Source organism: Ambystoma mexicanum, chromosome 1q (genome assembly GCF_040938575.1).
Source record: "Ambystoma mexicanum isolate Mex_15411 chromosome 1q, UKY_AmexF1_1, whole genome shotgun sequence".
Classification (NCBI taxonomy): Eukaryota; Metazoa; Chordata; class Amphibia; order Caudata; family Ambystomatidae; genus Ambystoma; species Ambystoma mexicanum.
In genome coordinates, this window is record NC_090922.1 from 164,803,026 (window position 1) to 164,824,328 (window position 21,303).

The 21,303-nt window shown below is 43.9% G+C and overlaps 1 protein-coding gene across 2 annotated transcripts in view; it reads left to right on the forward strand.

Annotated features, from left to right (window-relative positions):
- IRF8 (interferon regulatory factor 8) overlaps positions 1-21,303 on the forward strand; it is a 90,479-nt gene that overhangs the window by 24,775 nt on the left and 44,401 nt on the right. For both annotated transcript variants that reach the window (XM_069636491.1, XM_069636497.1), the window contains exon 3: positions 19,359-19,542. In XM_069636491.1, the coding sequence (XP_069492592.1) occupies positions 19,359-19,542 (184 nt within the window). The remainder of the gene's footprint in view (positions 1-19,358; positions 19,543-21,303) is intronic.

A 21,303-nucleotide genomic window follows, 5' to 3' on the forward strand; every position in this document is an offset into this window, starting at 1 on the left:
TGTTGGTCCGCCTGCAGGGAGTCAAATGCTTTTTATTGCTGGACAAATGTGGTTCTGTCTCTTTAAGCAAAGAACTTTCATCATTGCCCAGTCTTGAGCGTACCTGCCTACATTTGAAAATCAAAATTCCTGAGATTTATGCCCCGTCCACAGCCACACAAGACTCCGCTGTCAGAACACCAACGTCTACTGCAAGTTCCCGCTTACCAGGCGGACTTTCAAGAGTCAAAAAAGCTAGGAACAGCAGCAATCTCTTTCATTCCTTTAAAGGTTTGTTTCAAAGGCATTGGGGGTTGCCATGGCGACGTTGGCCGCGAGTACGTCTGCAGTCACGTGTTGCTCCGGTCTCCCGGTCACGTGACTCTCGCGTTATGGCCACGCATATTTAAGTCCGCCCCGTTTGCTGTTTCGGTGCTTCTGATTGTTTTCCTCGGAATTCTACAGTGGCTCTAGTTATTTGGATCTTGTCCTTTCTCAACCTCTTGCCTGTCTATTGGAATTGCTCTTGTCTTGCCCACGGTACTTCTGATCTTGCTCCTTCTCGACCCCTTGCTTGTCCATTGGATTCCTCTTGTCTTGCCCACGGTACTGCTACGAACAACTGCTACGACCCGGACTTCTTTTTGACTTCGATTCATGTCTCTTGCTTCATTTTGTCTGCTTACCTGATTTTGGAACCGGAACACTTGGATTGTTCTAAGTACGTCTTGTTGAAGAAGGCTCTCTCTCCTTAGGCGTACGCGTGCCGGCAGGAATAGGAAACAAGTGCTGGACTAGAGACTGCCTATAGCACTTTTGGGAACTCACTGAACATTCTAGGCGTATGCGTGCCGGCGGGAATATGGTTGCACCGGACTCAAGATACCTTCAGCATCTGTGAGACTGGGTTCTTCTCGGACATTCCTTGGAGCCGTTTGGATCTTATTCATCACATCTTCCTCGTTGCAGTCCTTCATACGGATATACATGTAAGAATTACATTTAGTGTTCATTTTTCAGTTATTGGCTCTTATGCTTTTCTTTGCCTTATGTACGTTTTTGTATCATTACAGAAATTGTTTAGTTCCATTCTACTGTCGTTTTCCTGTTGGATATGTACTGCATCTTATCCTACTAACGATCAGTGAGCTCCCAGTGTGTCCTGTACAATTGCCACATATCTGGAAGAAACTTGCAGTCACCCGGAGTTCCAGAGTGTCCTGTTCCTTCTTCAAACATCTTTCAACCAATTGAACGCTCAGACTGTTTTTATACACAACTGAGTGTTACATTGGTGGGAAGAATATAGTACTGCACTACGGGTTCAACAGCTCCTCTTCGATCACCAGGCGCTTTATCCTGTTAAGGTTCACTAATTCTGACAGAATCAGAAGCCTTAAAATATGGACACAGTCACTGATCCTTTGACTACTTTGGTTCAATTAGTGGCTGATTTACGTGCTGACATGCAAACTGCCCATGATGCTACCCATCGCCGTATTGATGATATTCAAGCGGGATTAAGGGTTAGCACCGTTGAACCTCCATCAATCGCAGTGGCTTCCGGGTCTGGTACGGCCGGTGCTCAGGCCAGGGCAGACCCGGTTCCGGTAGTTATGGCTGCACAGTTTCCGTTGGCTCCTCCTGAACGTTTTTTGGGTGATCCAAAAGCCTTTAGAACATTTATCAATCAATGCAGACTGCATTTTCTTTGTAGACCAACATCGTTTCCCGATTCAACCACTAAGGCCGCTTTTATATTGTCTAATCTAGGGGGTACTGCCGCAGTCTGGGCTAATCCTCTCTTAGAGCAAGGTAGTCATTTGTTATTTGACTGTGACGCTCTCATAGAGGCACTTACGAGAGTATTTGACACCCGATACAAAACTCAGGCCACCGATTTGGAGTTATTAAATTTACAACAAGGCGATTCTTCTCTATTGACTTATCTGGCTAAGTTTAACCAATTGGTGGCGGAAACCAACTGGCCAGATGAAAAGAAGGCAGCCTTGTTTTTATAAGGGTTTGTCAGACTCCCTCAAGGATGTCATTGCTACGGTACCTGTGGTCCCCGTCTCCTTCCCTGACTTTTTGGATCTAGTTCTTCAGATCGATGCCCGTAAAGCAGAAAGGAAGGGGGAGAAGAGGATTCCACCCCCGGTCCCTGTCAGCCTGACGAGTTCGATTTCAGGTAATGGGGAACCCATGCAAATAGGGGCGATAAGAGGACCACTGTCGAGCGAAGAAAGAGAGAAGCGTAAAAAGAACAAATTATGCTTTTATTGTGGTTCTTCTGGTCATTTCTTGAGTTTATGTCCCAAGAAACCCACGAAGTCGGGAAACTCCAAAGCCCATAGAGGGAGCCCCTATGTCGAGCATTGGTCTTCCGGGCTCCAAAATTTCAGTTCCTTTCACCATTTGGGTCGTACTTTCATCTCCGGACGGCGAAACCTGGTCCTCTGATGCGGTTTTGGATTCAGGGGCTACTGGAAACTATGTGGAACTCCAGTATGTTAAAGACTGGAACATTCCACTGGTACCAAAGGAACAACCTGAAGTGGTCAACGCAGTTGATGGTACCACACTGCCCTCAGGGTTGGTAACGGAGTCTACAGTGCCCCTGAACTTACTTACAGATGACTGTCATAGCGAAGTCATTTCATTTGACATCATCTCTTGGGAGCAGAGACCGCAATTCAAGTATTCACGGATCACAGAAATCTACTGGCCCTTCAGTCATTAAAATGCACTACAGCACGCCATGCACGTTGGCATGAGTTCTTCTCTATGTACAACTTTGTACTGACCTACCGTCCTGGGACGTTACACTCCAAGGCAGATGCCTTATCAAGACTTTATGAAGACCCGGTACCTCGGCCACAGGAAGGTCGACTACTCTTGCCCAACCAGGTTGTTTGTGGCTGCACATTGCAACCATCTTTGAAAACAGCCATTCAGCAGTGGGTCTCAGAAAGACATCCTGAGTTGGAAGATCTTAACCTGGACGTCGTTCAATCCTTACCCTACGTTCAAGGTAAAATTTATATACCAGACTCTCATACCCGCAGAATTGCCATGTCCTGGTGTCATGACTCCATGTTGGCTGCACACCCCGGTCCTCGTAAGACCTTGGAGTTACTCAAACGTTGGTGCTGGTGGCCTTGTATGTCAAAGGACATTGCGTTATACATTGCAAACTGCGCCGTTTGCGCTCAGTGTAAAACCGCCCCGGCCAAACCAATGGGTCTTCTACAACCCCTGCCAGTACCTGCTAAACCCTGGGTTATGCTTTCTATGGATTTCGTAGTGGAGCTACCTTCGATTGGTGGATTTGACACTATCTGGGTGGTAGTTGACAGTTTTACAAAGTTGGCCCTTTTTGTGCCTTGTCGGGGTCTTCCATCCGCTACTATCCTGGCGGACCTGTTTTTACGTAATGTCTTCCGGTTCTTTGGTCTTCCGGAGATCATAATATGACAGGGGTGCTCAATTCACCTCTCGTTTTTGGAAACATCTTACACAGTCTATGGGCATTGACGAAAGGTATTCTACAGCCTACCATCCACAAACCGATGGCCAAACCGAGCGACTCAATGCTACCATGGAACAGTACTTGAGATGCCTTATTCTGCAACATCAAGAAACCTGGCTCTCCGTATTGCCCATGGCAGAGTTCGCTTACAATAATTCTGCGCATTCTTCTACGGGAACCTCTCCATTCTATGCCATGTATGGACTACACCCTCGCTCTCTGCCCTTGGATTTATTCACATCCTCGGATTGTCCGGCGGTCCAATCTTGTCTTCGGGACCTGACGTCATTACGTAAGAGTGTCATGGAACACTTGACACATGCGCAAGAACAGGCAAAAAAGTATGCCGATCGCCATCGCCAGCCAGCACCGCAGTACACTGCAGGGATGCATGTTTGGCTCTCTACCAAGAATCTTAGTATTCCAGGTCGCAAGACCTTGTTACCTCGCTTTGTGGGTCCTTATGTTGTCAAGGAGGTAATGAGTCCCCTTGTGGTCAAATTGGAACTGCCCCCTGCTTGGAAGATACACCCCGTATTCCACGTGTCTTTGGTCAAGCCGTGTTCTGATCAGATGAGGCTACCTGCACGTCCCCCCCCCTATTGGTGCAAGGGGTGGAAGAATACGAGGTTGGCGCTATATTGGATACCAAGCTGTCTCGTGGTGTGCGTTTGTTTTTGGTGGACTGGAAGGGGTACGGTCCGGAGGATCGTACCTGGGAACCTGAGTCCAACATCCATGCCCCCATGCTGTTATCCCGGTTTCTAGCTTCTCGAGGTCTGGGGGGACCTTTGGGGGAGGATACTGTCAGAACACCAACGTCTACTGCAAGTTCCCGCTTACCAGGCGGACTTTCAAGAGTCAAAAAAGCTAGGAACAGCAGCAATCGCTTTCATTCCTTTAAAGGTTTGTTTCAAAGGCATTGGGGGTTGCCATGGCGACGTTGGCCGCGAGTACGTCTGCAGTCACGTGTTGCTCCGGTCTCCCGGTCACGTGACTCTCGCGTTATGGCCACGCATATTTAAGTCCGCCCCGTTTGCTGTTTCGGTGCTTCTGATTGTTTTCCTCTGAATTCTACAGTGGCTCTAGTTATTTGGATCTTGTCCTTTCTCGACCTCTTGCCTGTCTATTGGAATTGCTCTTGTCTTGCCCACGGTACTTCTGATCTTGCTCCTTCTCGACCCCTTGCTTGTCCATTGGATTCCTCTTGTCTTGCCCACGGTACTGCTACGAACAACTGCTACGACCCGGACTTCTTTTTGACTTCGATTCATGTCTCTTGCTTCATTTTGTCTGCTTACCTGATTTTGGAACCGGAACACTTGGATTGTTCTAAGTACGTCTTGTTGAAGAAGGCTCTCTCTCCTTAGGCGTACGCGTGCCAGCGGGAATAGGAAACAAGTGCTGGACTAGAGACTGCCTATAGCACTTTTGGGAACTCACTGAACATTCTAGGCGTACGCGTGCCGGCGGGAATAGGGTTGCACCGGACTCAAGATACCTTCAGCATCTGTGAGACTGGGTTCTTCTCGGACATTCCTTGGAGCCGTTTGGATCTTATTCATCACATCTTCCTCGTTGCAGTCCTTCATACGGATATACATGTAAGAATTACATTTAGTGTTCATTTTTCAGTTATTGGCTCTTATGCTTTTCTTTGCCTTATGTACGTTTTTGTATCATTACAGAAATTGTTTAGTTCCATTCTACTGTCGTTTTCCTGTTGGATATGTACTGCATCTTATCCTACTAACAATCAGTGAGCTCCCAGTGTGTCCTGTACAATTGCCACATATCTGGAAGAAACTTGCAGTCACCCGGAGTTCCAGAGTGTCCTGTTCCTTCTTCAAACATCTTTCAACCAATTGAACGCTCAGACTGTTTTTATACACAACTGAGTGTTACATTGGTGGGAAGAATATAATACTGCACTACGGGTTCAACAGCTCCTCTTCGATCACCAGGCGCTTTATCCTGTTAAGGTTCACTAATTCTGACATCTGCCCATTTGCACACGGCTCCGCCCACACGCCCCGCCCACCTGTCAAAAAGGTCAACTCGGTTGTTGTAGCCTTCACTTTGCTTACTATAGAATTGAAAATAATTAATTCAATGCTATAGTAAGCAAAATGAAGGCGGTGCTGCTGCCGAAATAACAGTGCTTTCTATCCATGTCATTGGAGTGAAACTTTGAAAGCACTATTATTGCTGCAGCGGCGCCCTCAGTGTGCTCACTATAGCATTGAATGAATGATTTTCAGTGCTATTGTAAGCAAAATGAAGGCGGCGCCGCAGCAGAAATAATAGTGCTTTCAATCCAATGATATGGATTGAAAGCACTATTATTATAGTGGTGCAGGTAGTGGGCACGATCATTACACGCCGGTCCCGTCATATTCTCCACCTGATTGGCTACCGGCGGCAGCCAATCAGGTGGAGAATATGACGGGACGCAGAAAGAATCTCAAAATTCCTGCGATTCAAGGAACTTTTCCAGAGACCCGGAGAAATGTTTGAAATTCCGGAGTCTCCGGAAAAATTCCAGAGGTTAGGCAGGTGTATGGTCTTGAGGGAGTTGGGGGTTGTTTCAGAGTTTTATAAGTTAGGCTACCAAAAATGCTTTTGCAGTAGTCTACAAGCATCAGGATCAGAGCTCTAAGTCTACTGTGTGCTATTTGTAGCTCAGGTTTAGAGTACCCTTTCACATGTACATGGTCAGCTACGTGTACCCTCAAAATGTTGGCTTATGGTAGTCTCCCTTCCCGGGTGATATCTGAAAATTTGAATTCTGACCTGTACACACTTGTGATCCCTGGCAATAGAGTACATTTGGAACTGGCTGGGAACCCTATGATATAACAAGCCCACCCTTTTCTTAAGGGAAGAACTGTGGGGATTTCAGCCCATCGCGGCCATTTCTAAAGCCTGTTTATTTTGTTTTGCCCAACTGGCGAGAGATAACTCTACCATGGGGCAGAGAGAGGGAAAACACACAAGACATGCCACTACAAAGAGAAGAGACCTGCTGCCTGCAAACGCGGTGCCCCCAGTAAGCAAGGAGAGGAGTGCTGCAGTATGGGAGGATTACTGCTCAACACGAGTTTTCCTGGGCCCCTGCTTCTTTGCATAAGCCAGGTTGGGTGCATGGGTAAACAAATAAAATTAACACCAGAGTCCTAAGCCAACATGCTCTTTGTGTCCCGGGTGAAATAGAAATGCCACCAGGATCTTGCAGCACTTCCATGGGGTGGAGGAGCACTGATTGTGCGCCTGATGTCTGGTGCAGATGAAAGAACGAAAAGAGACTCCAAGAATCAAAATGAGACCTGCCTGTGCCCTCCGAGATGGGCACCACACCAGAGGATCTTCATGTGGCACAGACTCAGAAAATAAGCTCTGGCAGCTGCTTTGTTTCTTCCAGAAGGGAACCCGGTGCCTTCGTAGGCTGGTCCTGACTTTGCACTCCGGCACAAGCTGGAAAAGAAATAAGCCCTTTCAGCCAGGGACCCTGTAATGGATTGCCATCTGCAAGGGTGTGAACACTCTACCTTTTAAGATTATAATGGGATGCAAGTAAATCTATTTCTGAAATGGAAGTGTGCTAATCAGACCCCCTTGATGAATCTCCACACCAAAAACAGTACACGTACATTTGTTGCACCAGTCTCCTGACAGCTTCAGCACCTGCTCTTCAGTGGCACAGGACAAGTTCGAAGGTCACATGTGCGTCACAGACAGCTGCTGTGAACCAAAGTCACTGCAGCCAGAGGTGCTAATTTAATCATGTTTGCCTGATCAGTCTGGTGACAGAGTATTCTCTAAGAATAAGCCATTACTAGTTATAGGGCCTCATTACACGGAAGGCGGTAATGGTTAACGGCCACCGTTAATGGTAACGGTGGCCGTTAACCATTGCCGCCTTACTACGAGGTCCCTTAGCGGGTTGGTGTTTTAACGCCTGCTTTTTGCAGGCGTTAAAAACCAACCCGCTAAGGGACCTCGGAGCTAATTACGGCACCGCAAAATTGCGGTGCCGTAATTAGCGCCTTCCCCATTCCCATAGAGCCCTATGGGGCAGAAATGGGAATGGGGAAGGGCAATGGCGGAAGGGGGATTTACCGCCCCACCAACCTTGGAATGGGGCGGTAAATCCCCTTTCCGCCAAGGCGGTGCCGGTAATTTACCGGCATGGTCCAGGGTGCTAACAGCACCCTGGACCACCGCCTTCCGTGTAATGAGGCCCATAGTATGGTGACTGAGCACACATTTATTAAAGCCACAACAATTTCAGTGAATATAAGTGTACATTCTGTAAATCCAGGTCAGTGATGTCAAAGTGATATATATTAATGGATGTCTGGCTGTCTGCAGTGCTCCCATTAAGACAATAACCGGGATGCTGGCCTCCTTTGATTCCCCCAGGAGAAAGGGTTACACCTCCCCTCACAGGAGCTCTCACCAAATCTCCTAAGAAACATATCTCAAAGGGGCAGTCACTTAACAAAGGCCCACCTCATACCAGATTTCTGCACTTCAGAGGACCTTTCAAGTCAGCAGGCATGGGAAATGGGAGTAGGAAGAGAAGCCAGAGAATGAAAGGTGGACCTGAGAATGAGAAGGGGTTCTGCCTTCTTGCTTTTGTGTTGGTGTTCACTCCCTTCCTGTTCCCATCATTTTATGTCTGCAGGGCAAGACACTCAGGTTATGATGTATTGAGGCAAGTGTCACTTATTATAGCAACAGGGAATTTACCCCTTACTGCAGGCTTGCTTTTGTCCAACCCCCATTGACAATTTACCTTTTAAAGGAAGGGGTCTTCCACTCATTTCACTTATCTGTGTACTTTTAGGAAGACAAGAAGAACTCTCTTGACCTCTATTGGGAATAATTCTATTCCAAAGACTTCGTTCAGTGAGGTGAACATAAAAGACATCCAAGGCAGAGGAGAGCTTTGTCCCCTAACCATCCCCAGAGAACAGTGGGGTTTTAGACCACGTCCTGCTGTTCTGGCAGGTGCACCGAAACCAGGCCCCTCACTGGAGGTGAAGGATCCCATGTAGGTGCCAGTCCAATTTTGAAATGCATTAGAATTGTGTTAGATGTTCTCTGATCTAACGCATAACCCATGGTACTGATTTTGGCACTCCATGACTTCAACGTGCTCGCCTGCCGCTTTGAAATGTCTCAAAGCTGCGTTACAACAGTAGTGTGCTCTGCCACCTTAACTACAACACCGGCTCTCTGCTGCAGAATCCTTCAACTCTCTGCTTCTTCAAGCACCAAAAAGCCGACAGGATGTAACCACTACCAGTCTCAAACACAGTTTTGAACTGCTTGAAGTTGTTGTGTCACACGCCAACTCAACCAAGAACTAACATTGTCCCGACCTGACTCGAACACCAACTCAAACCGCAAAGAGCTCCATCTCGATGCCCACTGACTGCCAACTCGCACCATGTCTCACACTCAATTCGACTGAAAGGAAAGACCAGAGAAGCATAGTTTGATGCTGTCGAACCACCCAATATCAAGAGCAACATGCTGTTAAGATGTCTTGTACATGGTCCACATTTTGAGATCATAGTGACTGATAAGCCCCCTTTTCAATACTTCTTATTTAAATATTTCTCCTTTTGGAAATTGGTAATGCTGCAATTCCTTTCCTTACAAACTTGCTCAAGCATCCAGAGTGCCACACGGTACTAGCTGCTTCTTCCTTGCAGGGCTGGGATTTCTGCTTGTGTTTTTAGATAGTGTTTGCATTTTGTATTGTCTAATTGAAGTCGATATTTGTATAGAACCTTGAATGGGCATTCTTTTAATTTGTACTGTTGTATTATTGCTGTATGGATTTCTAATGATATCACCTCACACCCATACTGAGAGCATAGCCTGCCCTTCGCTCACATTACCACAAAAGGAGAAGGAGGCATACCCGCCGGGCTCTCACTACTGATTCCCATGCTCCTGCAGAGCATTCGTTATTTAGTCATAAACCCAGGCGCATCCTGAGCTCTGTGTTCCTTTCAAGAAGAGTGTTTGCTACAATTCCTCTGTTAAGTGACCCGCTAATGGCACTGAACAAACCCTTCCGCTGCCTGGTTTTGTGCCAGCAAGGATGAACCGCAGCTGCCTCTCAGCACCAAAGTCCCAGATAGGGAGAGCCCTGCTGGTGCCCCGAGTTCCCTAATGCATTGTGTGCATATGCCGAATGGGAAAAAGAAAACACTTTGAAGAAGAGAGAGATGGATGATCATGTGTGTAAACCACAAAAGGGGAAATGGGTAAGTGGGACCAAGGTATATTGTCTTATCAGTTCTGAAGGAATGACTTAACCTGACGTGCAGGAGGCGATAAATAAGGATCTTGTGAAGTAAGCTGCAGCTAAGCCAAGCCGAATCAAGGCAGAAGGCAGGTTATTAATGTTGATAACAATTCATCCCTGATGTCTATAACACTTTTTTATGTTCTTCTTGTGGGTATGAATCCCAGATTTGTGGTCATTCTGTTCAATGTATTTCTGCATTTGGATCAATGCTGTTCTCACAAACAGTTTGGGTTGAGCATGTAAGTTGTCGCTAAGTTGGTAATGGACTAAAAGTATTGTGCCTGCATCAGAGTTTATAAATAGGTATTTATGGCTTTTTAGTGCCTGGGCCCAACACTTGCTTCTAGGGATGACTCCTGTGATTGGAAAGATTGGGGTTTGGCTCTCATCTTTCATTAGGTTCTCATGGAATAGCTACACGAGAGGCAAAGAGGTTGTGAGACACCGTTTTTATATCATCTTAACTGGTAATAGTTTGGCATTCCTAAACCTATGTTGTGTGTTTTTGTATTGGGGGAGGGATCTTGTTGTATTGCTTTCCCTGGTGCAATATTGCACTGATTGATAGAATTTAGTTGGTTGATAAAGTAGCCCTAGAAGGTTGTTAGAAAAGGTTTGGGTGGTTTCATGGGTGCTTCTAACAATTTATGGGGATGCTCTTACTTATATTTCATTAGTAATGCTGGGCTAACTTCCCCAAAAGTGAGCTGCTAACATTGGAAAGTTGATGGCAGACCGTACAGTAAGGTCGTACACAACAGAGGTAGAGGTTTAAGGACAGCCTGCCCTCCGCCTTCAGTGTTGACAAAAACAGCATGAGCCACATTTTGAAGTTCTCACATCCGTGTGGTGATTCAGTCTCATACACTCTCTTCAAGCTTTTATCATTGGCCGACATAATTTAGTTAGGAGTTGGAGCTGTCCCATAGTGTCAGGTTACCACTTTCAAAAGATACAGGGTCACATAGGCCCAGTTTTATATAGCGGAAGGCCTCCCATTTTCATTCAATAAATTTATATGTAACCAGGGCATTTTAGCTAGTGGCCTATGCAGGGCTCGAAATTAAGATCTGTTGACCAGGAGCAAAAAGCAGGTATCGGCATCACCTGTTAGGCAGGAGCTACCTCCGGAGAACCAGGAGCTAGTAAATAGTGTGCAGGAAATCTAACTTTTGGGCAAGATGCAAACTGTGACTTGTTGTACATTATATATTATCCAATTTGCTTTAATTGCCCTTTAAGTGTGCCCTTTACTCTCTTTTATCCACGTTACTAAACCTATATAGCTAATATCACACAGCTATGTTTGAAAGGCATCACTTACCTGGAGAGCCAAAGGTATCTCTTGGTAGCTGGTGGTTTCAAGCTACCCAGGATCCCCTGGGCTAGCACCAGGAACTAAATAGCTCCCAGCCCCTTGCAATTTCAAACCCTGCCTATATTCCAAGACACAAAATATGCAATGCAGTCACTCACCACATATTTTAGAACACAGCATTTTACATTGCAGAAAGTCTGCATTGAACTATGTGCGTTATGGGAATGATAGTGCGCAGGCTATTTTGTTACAGTGTAACTAACAAGGTTGTTGTGTTACAATACAATGTAGCAGAAACGGACTGTTGTGTATAGCTTTTTAACTACACTCAGGCTATGACTGTTATAAAAGTGCAAATTAACTGGAGCTGTGCATGCTCTACAGGAGTGTGTTTGTGAAGGGCTGGTGGTGTGGTGTTAGAGGGCATCTGCAAGGGGATGATGTGTGCTTTCTCTAGTGTTTTGTGTAGATGCACTTTTCTTTTTTTACTTTATTTTATTTAGTTGTTTTCCTTAGTGTTGCCTGTTGCCTTGTGGCCAACTCAGATTGTTTTTTGCAAGGAAGAGCAGGAGTCGCAAAATCTACTAGTCCATTCGCATAGGCGAGGACATTTTATGGAATGCGAGTACCATTTGTATGGTACTTGACCTTGTTGGTGATTATGAGGATGTTTGAAACTTTCAATTGACATTTATTCCAATTAAACTCTGTTTGCAGCAAATGTCAAATAGGTTTTACTGGGCATGGCTAACAGCATTGCACCAAATATAAAGTGTGCTCATGGTGACATACACCATTTTTGCAGAAAGCACTGGTAGATATTTTGTCACCATAGGGTGAGTGCATTTCACTTCGGTTGAGTATGTTAATTAAAGAACTCGCCATGCAGGTCTGGTGAGATTTTTTTAAAATGTGCAAGGCTGAAGAGATTGCAAAAGTGGACGTTTGCACCTCTAGTTAATTAATCATTTTGGCTGTTTGATTGGACTTGGTTAAGGATTGAGTTTGATGGCCAGTGACTAAAAGAGTGCTATTTGATTAGTGCAATTCCATGCTTCAGCACCTGGGTGGCCCAGACACAGGAGGCTGAGTGCTTTGCCTCAGATTCCCTGTCTGCCAAACCTGGTTTACTTAGAAACCGACCAATTGCCTTTACTAGAGGGTTGTTAAAAACAACAGGGAGTTGTATACATTTGAGGCTTTACCAGAATATGTCATGGCTTTACCTTGGCATATACAGTTTTAACTTCCATCTGAAGGCAATGCGGGGCCCTGTGTGCTGCCCCTGGAATATGATGGCAGTAGATGGAAATGTGTGGCTTTACCTAACATGTGTGGCCTTTTCTGGCGCTTGAGAACGTCTTCTGGGTATTCATAGCTGTTTATGGTCATATTAGCCTGTATCTGGCTAACATTCCCAAGTGGGCATATGACAGTTGTACCTCGGCATAAGATGCTCTTGAGAACGTGTGGCTGGATTTGGGTTCTGGTGGCAATACTTGGGGATCTGAGTCTGTACCTAGCATATGAACACTGCACAGTATCTGCGAATGTCAAGTTGTTTTCAGTATAGAATGGCCATATACTCGAATGTGAATCTATACCTGTGATCGTGAGGACGCAGCTGAGTATATGATGGTTGCAATTTGGTATATGAAGGTTGTAGCTTGGCATATGCCCCTGTTCCCAAAGCTACCTCTCCACATATAAGGCCTTATCCAACGTATCATGGTACTACATTGCTCTGTGATGCTGTTCCTGTGCATGAGAGAAAACATCTGGCATACAATAATAGTAATTGGGTAAATTAAACGATATGTGTTATAGTATGCTTTACCAGAGTATATATGTTTATTATTGCCACTTGTATAGCACACGTCTGCCATCATCATGACCTCACAGCTCTTTGATAAGGCGGGTAGTCCCTCACTGCACTGCCCTGAATGGCAGTCGAACACTGTCTGGATTCATGGTTGTAAGGGTGCTTGCTGGAGAGGAGTGTGCCGTGTGAAAAAGGGTATACTGTTTTATGTGGCTGTCCACAATGTGCTATGGGCTGTACCTCTGCACACTGTGTCGCTGCGACTAATCCAGGCCTGTGTAGCTGCTGTGGTTGTTGTTTGCAGTGATAGGACTCATGGCAGCAGCTGTAGATTGGACAGCTGCTTGTAAATGTGCTGGAGTAGAGCGGTGTGTTCTCTGTGGGAGGGTATCATGGTGATATGCATGATGGTCTGCAGTGTGTTAGGAGTCGCTGCATGCTGTATCCCCGCTGTTAATGTGTGCATGTGTAGCATTTGGAAAGCTGTGTTGCAATGCCAGAGCTCTTGGATCTGGTCTTATGTGCCAGTTGGTAAAGATGTCTGTTGTCCTGCAGGGTCCTCCTGAGAATGTGGTTGGGAATGTGGTCTTAGACTAATGTGAAAGGTTATCTATTAACGGTTATCAGAGATTGGATTTCTTTACACTCACCAAAAGGAACAGGAAATCCAGTGCTTTAGCAGTTAGCTTCTATGATAGAGGGGAAGGGAAAAACATGAGTACAGGGCTTACCTTAAGTCACGGGTGCAATAGTGTATTGGCACAGATATGCAACTTTTTACCGGCTGCAATGAGAAGTTTGTACCCCCTGCATTGTGCTATGTTAGGTGGTATATATATAACGAGCATGGTCAGAGTAATTGGGTCACAGCAAACTGTCAATAATACACATGGGTGGTCAAAATCATGTTGCCTTGTATTACCTAAAAGAAAAATGCAATCTATACGGGCACTGAAATGTCTGGCAGGTCGTGGCCATTAGTAAAACACTCCTGTACTTTTTAGGCAGTACAATAAGTAAGCACAAACCTAAATGGCTGAAACTGTTTGATTGGATGTGAGTCACCTTTTCGCTTTTCACTATTTGGTTGTTTTAAAGTAGGCCTTGGCGAAGGTGGAGTTACTGTGAACAAGCCACAGGATAGAGGTGAAATACGTCAGATTGCTTGCACTCTGCTGGCATTAACAACACTGGGAGGATGAACCCTTTTAAATGATGACATTTTTTGAAATAGAGTTTATAATATTGGACTAAACCTTCTGAATTCTTGGCTTTTTGACTATTGAAGACTACACACGGGAGTGCTGCATGCCCAACGGTGTTTGTTTGCCGTCAGACATTTGGTGTATATATATATATATATCCTTTGCCATTTGTATGCCTGTCATAGGGTCTCATATGTTCATATGTGAGACATATATCTTTTGGGGTTTCTTCACCTCATGAAGGCTTCTAGGGAAAGTAGCATTGCCATTTCCTAACCCTGAGAATCAGAAGTGAGTTGGTGAAGTTTTCAAAGGGTAGTCAGGTTTAGGGCCCTTCCGAATTTCCTTATTGTCAGTGGTAGTGCAAACTTGCTCTTTTGTGCATTACCTCTGACTGGCTTTAATGTCTCATGACGGTAAGGCTTAAAGCCTTCTCTGTATGTTGTGTGATATGGGTGTCGGCATTCTGTAGTAGCTGAGATGGCTGTGCACTGTGCAGATAGATGCATGCATTATGTGATATCTGTACATAGGGCCTCATTACGAGTTTGGAGGTAACCATGGCGCTATTAGCGCCATGGCTGCCTCCAAATCCTTACCGACTCTGCCCTGGTGAATGGAGTTATTACCGCCCCATTCCAAGGTTGGCAGGGGCGGTAATTCCCCATTCACCAGGGCCCTTCCCCATTCCCATCTGAGCCCCCATAGGGCTCAATGGGAATGGGGAAGGCGATAATAACTGTACCGCAAATTGCGGTACAGTTATTAGCACCAAAGTCCCTTTGCGGGTCCCGTCCTTAACGCCTGGTAAAGCCAGGCATTAAGGGAGGACCCGCAAAGGGAACTCGTAATAGGGCGGTAAGGGATTACCAGTACCGGTGCCCTTACCGGTACAGGTAATCCCTTACCGCCCACCTCGTAATGAGGCCCATAGTATTTGTTTTTGTATTGTTTTGAATTTATATAGCATTTTAATCCAAAACGCTTTACAAGAGGAACCAACAATATACAGCAAGCATTACATAACAATTGAATTAAACCAGAAAGCAGTACAAAAACAATTTACATTATGGAAGGGGAGGAAGAGAAGGGAGGGGTCAAGAAGAGAGAAGAGATAGTGAGTACGAGGAAAGGAGAGAGCAGAAGTAAGAGTGGAGGCAGAGGAAGTAGGGAGAAGGAAGGAAGAGAAGAGGATTAGAAACGTACATGACATAAGGTAGGAGAGAGTGGAGAGAAAGGAGAGGGAGAGGGGGAAGATAAGTAGGAAAATGAAAAGGAGGTGTGGGTGAGAGTACTAATAGAAGTAAGAGAGGAAGCAAAGGGTTTTAAGGAGGTGAATGAAAGAGATAGGATTTTAGGGAGGTACGAAAGTAAGTGAAGGAAAAAGTAGAGGTAGCCAGTGTGTTGTGTAGTATGTTCATTGTCCTTTATTTGCTTTGTGTGTTGATGGTAAAACTGGAGACCATGAAGGGTGTGTAACATGGTAGGTGAGTAAATGTTATGTTATAGGGGATTTGTAAAGTATGCCTCCGCCATGTTCATTACCCTGTGGTAATGATGATAGTCTCAGGTAATTGGTAGCAAAGTGCACTTTGGCAGTGCTGTCATCGTATAGGTCTGCAGGACGTAAGTGGTCTTGTCAGAAGGTTCAGGGCACTATATTCCTTCCCCATCTTCTACCTGTCTGGGCTTGTGCATTGAGGTGATATAAATGAGTGTCTTTGAGAATCCTGATGGTCGATAAAAAAAGAGTTATTGCTGTTGCACAGCCTGGTGGAGCCATAGATTATGTGTTGCTTGTGTAATGAATAACTTATGCAGTCAAGACACGGGCGTCAGGTACCAGAAAGCCCACCTCACAACCTCGACGACCTGTAGTTTGCTAACGTCATACATGATGTCTGTGTTGTATGAGATCAGTGCTCTGGATTTAATACAAGTTCTCTGGCAAGTGGAGGGCATGGTGGGGTCTAAGTCTAGAGTGCTAATGAAGTGTGCAGTCCTTTGCTCGCAGACACCCCTCTCAGTTAGGTGTGGGCTTGTGTTCTTGCATACCCAGAACTGACAGGACACACTTAACTATTGTTTAAACAAAGTGGCATCCAGCAGTTTGGGTGAATGTGTTCTCATTATCTGGTATGGCCATCCACCGCGTCTCTGGCCACATCCTAGGATGGTCTCTCATCACTGTCACACAGTGAAGGGCTTTCAGAAGCACATGCATGACAGACACATTATGGACAGTATTACTTTGTATCATAAATTCTCTGGAAACTGTACATGCACCATGGGTGCAAACCATCCATTCTCATATTATAAAGTGTGTATTACTTGATATTGCAAAGTACTTTCTAATCGATTGATCACCACATACAATCCTCACTTAATGTTACAGCATACCTAGAGTGCCAACATGGGCCCCACCATTTTACATCACAATTCCTGTGCAACATTTCAAAAGGTATATGAATCCCTTTGTAAAGTGTGCTTTCTTGAATACAATTTAAGTAAATAATACTTTTACCTGTGCTCTTTACAATGCAACTTCTGACTATGTTGCACTCGCTAATTCTTCTTCAGTCACCCACTCATCCATTGTTACCACCAAATACCTAACATTTACCAGCCTACAGACACCTCTTCGAGCACACCTTATCTGCTTTCTCCTTTATTACAAACTAGCAATCTCTGCATTGATTTTGACACTTTGTTCTTAGAGCCCAAAACCCGTTGTGCCCCATTCCAATTGACTTCATTCTCAGTTCCAATGTGTCAAAAGTGGGTTTGATATTTGACCCCACTATTGACAAAACATACAGAGTGGAATTGTCATCCATGTGCAGCTTAATTCTTTCTTTTCCAATATTGTGGTATGGATGTCAGCTTCCCAGTCACACCCTACTATCTGCCTTTTTACGAACAAGTTATTCCTTTCTGGTCTTTGTAATCTGTGTTAATCATATTTGATCATGTACTGCCTATACCTCCCTTTTTGCGTAAGAACTACCAACTCCACCCACTCTTGAATATGCTAAGAGGTAGTAGTCACTGCTTGACTCAAACCCAATGTGTATGTTCCCATGATGTCATACGTTGATATCAACTATATGTTCTTGCCTTATGGCACTTAACATACGTGTTATCACTAATTAATTCAACTTGTCAGGTTTGTTTTGCGAAATTACAAATAAGTCTTGCATAACAACAACACTACTGTGAGCCCAGTGAAGGCACTGATATTTTGCTATGTTTAGGATTTTGGTTGTGTGGCCTAGATATTCCACTTTGTCTATATTTACCGTTGCTCACTTTCAATGTCCACTCAACATTTTTCAATCATTGTAATAGCTCCCTAAATGCTTGATCTGGACTTCGTTTAACAATACCTTTCAGAGGATTGACTCAATTTCCGGGATGTTTTTGAAATGGCTGTCTGTCCGTGCAAATGTTCTCATCCATGCATCATGAATCAATACACATTTGAAATTCCCCATTATTATTCTTCATGAGAACAATGTAGGACATCCAGTCTAGGTAGTGTTCATTTCTTTAGGGTATGCACAGCAGCTGAAGTCTATTGTTGCTGCTGTGACAATGTACAATTGACAAAGATAACTGAGATGGAATCGAGGATTCAGACTGGTTTATTCGGTTACAGGTACAAAGGTGTAAGCAGAGGTTAGCAAGATCCCTAAGAACATTCTCTACTTTCCTGCTCCAGCACCAACTGTCTGCACAAAACTTCCAACTCAGATGTCAACATAGCTGATCATTCCATTGTCATTGCTTGACACTACACATGAAATGTGCCCTCACTTAGCGTTATGAGTCCTGGTATAATAGTTAATTGCAAACAGATAACAACAATTACTTTGGTTTCACATAGCTGGGATGTCAGATAAGTGAAAACCATGCACCCCATTCTACTGCTGTTTTCAGCACTATTATTGGATTCCATAAACAAGAAAATGCATGCTAGAGTGTAAGCCATTATTACAAATTCCATGTAATATACATGTGGAAATACAACTAGCATATCTTCTCACCATTGTGCAATAGACCACACTAGCCGGTAAGGAAATTCAGAAACTTACTAAAATTGCAGTGCATTGGAATGGTCATTAAGATTAGGAGAGAGTTATCCATGCCTCAATCTGGCCCCTTAAAGGCGATTAGGGCTGGAGAAAAGACAGGCACATATCAGGGTCTCCTAACATGTGATTGACTCTTCTCTAACTACCCAAGCCTTATAGAGACCTTTAGCTTTAAAGGAATTTTCATGATTTTCTACTGTGTTGAAATGTTTGTGAGTTTCAACCTCTGTTCAAATATTAAGTAGAAATATCATATCTATTCAGCTAAAATCCATGAAACATGTTGAGACACAAAAACAGTTCTTCATTTAATAACATATAGGAGTTTCATTGGTCCTTTCAGTGGCAGAGACACGTTTCATGCAAAAAATATAAAAGCATATGAGGTAGCCGCGGTTTAAGGTAAATGTACAGGATAAACACACCAGTAAGACATGATATAAAGGTGGAGGTGATTGAGTTTTGCAGATTAGTTCTGTTGAGGTTGTTCAGAGTGTAATGATCATACCGTAAAGTGTCTCTCTTGGTTGAATGAGCCTGTTGAAAATGTTCTTAAATAAATAAGAGTATTGAAACATTTTGCAATGACTAGTGAGTTAAAATAAATACCGTGACAACTTAAAAACAAACAACGTGCGTAAAAAAATACATATGTTTCTACATCTTATCCTGCTTAGAAAACTATTTCAGTGGAAGAGTCAGATTAAACAATATAAAACGCTATGTGGTGCGAGGAGGTTTTCAATGCGAGAGCTGGATTTATGTGATGATTCACATCTGAATGTAACTGAGGGAAAGGATAAGGAAATAAACTGCCAACCATAGTCCTACATTATTAACTTGCATGGCTGTGGATTTAATGTTCCGGCTCAGACCCTTTAATGTTGACAAAATATTCACCATACCGCTGCCTCGGCCTTATATCAATAAACTATTTGGCTGCCCCTATCAGGTTCTAGTCATTGTGTAAAAACATTAAGTTCTTCGTTAATTGTTTGTTTTTCAAATGAGTGCATTATAGTCAGGAATTATGGTTATAAAATCAGGTCTTATTCTTAACGGCGTCTTGTATAATTGCAGGCCTGGGCAGTGTTTAAAGGCAAGTTCAAAGAAGGGGACAAGGCTGAACCAGCCACCTGGAAGACCCGACTCCGCTGTGCCTTGAATAAGAGTCCGGATTTTGAGGAAGTGACGGACCGCTCCCAGCTAGACATCTCTGAACCCTACAAAGTGTATAGGATCGTACCCGAGGAAGAGCAGAAATGTAAGTACTTTTGTGACATATCATCACTCCAGTGACCCTGACCCATCAACTAGTCTGATGACTCAAAAAGAAGGCCATCTCTTTCTGAGACATGTATGTAACTCTCTAGGTCACCTGAGCCATTATTCTTTCTGGGGCCAATAAAATGAGTTTCATTAAGATGTGTCTTAAAAATATGTATCGGTTCCGTGGAAAAAGGTATTCTATTTGCAATGTTTACTCTATAAATGGCCAGCACACAACTATATAAATTCCTTTGCCTCCCTAAAAAATCAGAACTGAGGTTGCCATTGCATGTCGTTACATAACATGGCATCTTGTCATATGAGCACTTGCTACCTTAGACTGTTCAATCTTTTTTCAGTAATCATTATGAAGAAGGGTATACCCCGAACCTCATAACAGGTAAAAAGGGTTTCCTTGGGTCGATCAAAGAGGATGGATCAAACCTAACAGCATCAAAACTATAACATAGCACCATTGCCTGAACTGTCCCTGGTCTATCGGTGTATGTGCACATACATGTAAAGTCTGTGCAGTTGTACAAAATAACCTTTCACAGAGCCTCTCCCTAGTTCAAAAATAATCACCTCTCAACAACGTGTCAACATGTTGAATGAAACGTGACTGGGATGACAGTTGTGCAGTCTTTCTAATATAGACTTTAAAATTCCAGTAAAGAACCCCTTTTTCTCTGAAGCCCGATCCTGTGTTCTTTACACTATTGCATGTTCTGGTAAAATACTATGGTCTGAAGTGCCCTGTTTACGTGTGGTTCATTACAAAACCCCAATTTAATAAAATAAAATAAATATGGTGTTAGGACCAAGTCTTGTCTAATTTTAATATTGATAAAAATAGTCTTTGTTCAAATATATTTTAATGAGTCATCACTTTATTGTTCTATAACAAGTCGAAGTACATTGTAATGTAATGTAAAAGAGGTTTAGTATTTTTGCATTTGTACTCTCTGCAAAGTTCAGACAGAGGGTCACGTTTAATTATAAGCTGTGCATGTGAAATCTCACATTTACAAAGAATGAAGCGTAAAGTATATTTTAATAGGATGTCTGTGTGGCTTGGCTGCCAGTGAGAGTTTGGCATTCCTTGAATAGAGGATAGACACGGGTGTATATCAAAATGTATTTTCGTTGACCACACTGTGGTCTATTGTCACTGGAGACCATCTGCAGAATACGGGAGGTTTATCAGTGTGTACAAAGACCAGTATTTAATGGGTCACCATGAGGTTCGGTTCAGCTGATATCTTCTAAATGCGATGGCAGGGACTTGCATAGTTTCAGAAGGCTAGCCTACCTATATTTCTTCCCCTAAAGCGAGGGGCAACCACCAGGGAGTCAGGATTCTTTTTTTGGGGCGGGATACATAAGGAATTAGAAAGACACAATAAAGAGGAAACTGTGTTGCACATTTCACTCTGCAAAACACATTGGCGAACTGGAAGTCAGTGGAGCTGGGCATAGATGGGTGAAATGTGTTTAAAGTTCTTATTCCCGTCATTAGACACGGGGCCTCATTCTGAATGCATTGCACCTTATTGTTAAAGGGCTGATATTCAACATGAGCGCTTCAGAAAGGGTAACCTCATGTTACGAAATTGTAGATGAAAGAAACGTGCTTGTGTTGTTCTACTAGCCTGAGTTATATAAAATAGTTTTATTTATTATTGCCGATTCAAAGATTGTAAACCCAATAAACAGAGTAGGGGTGATGGGCAAGGCAGGTTAGCCGATATTCTGA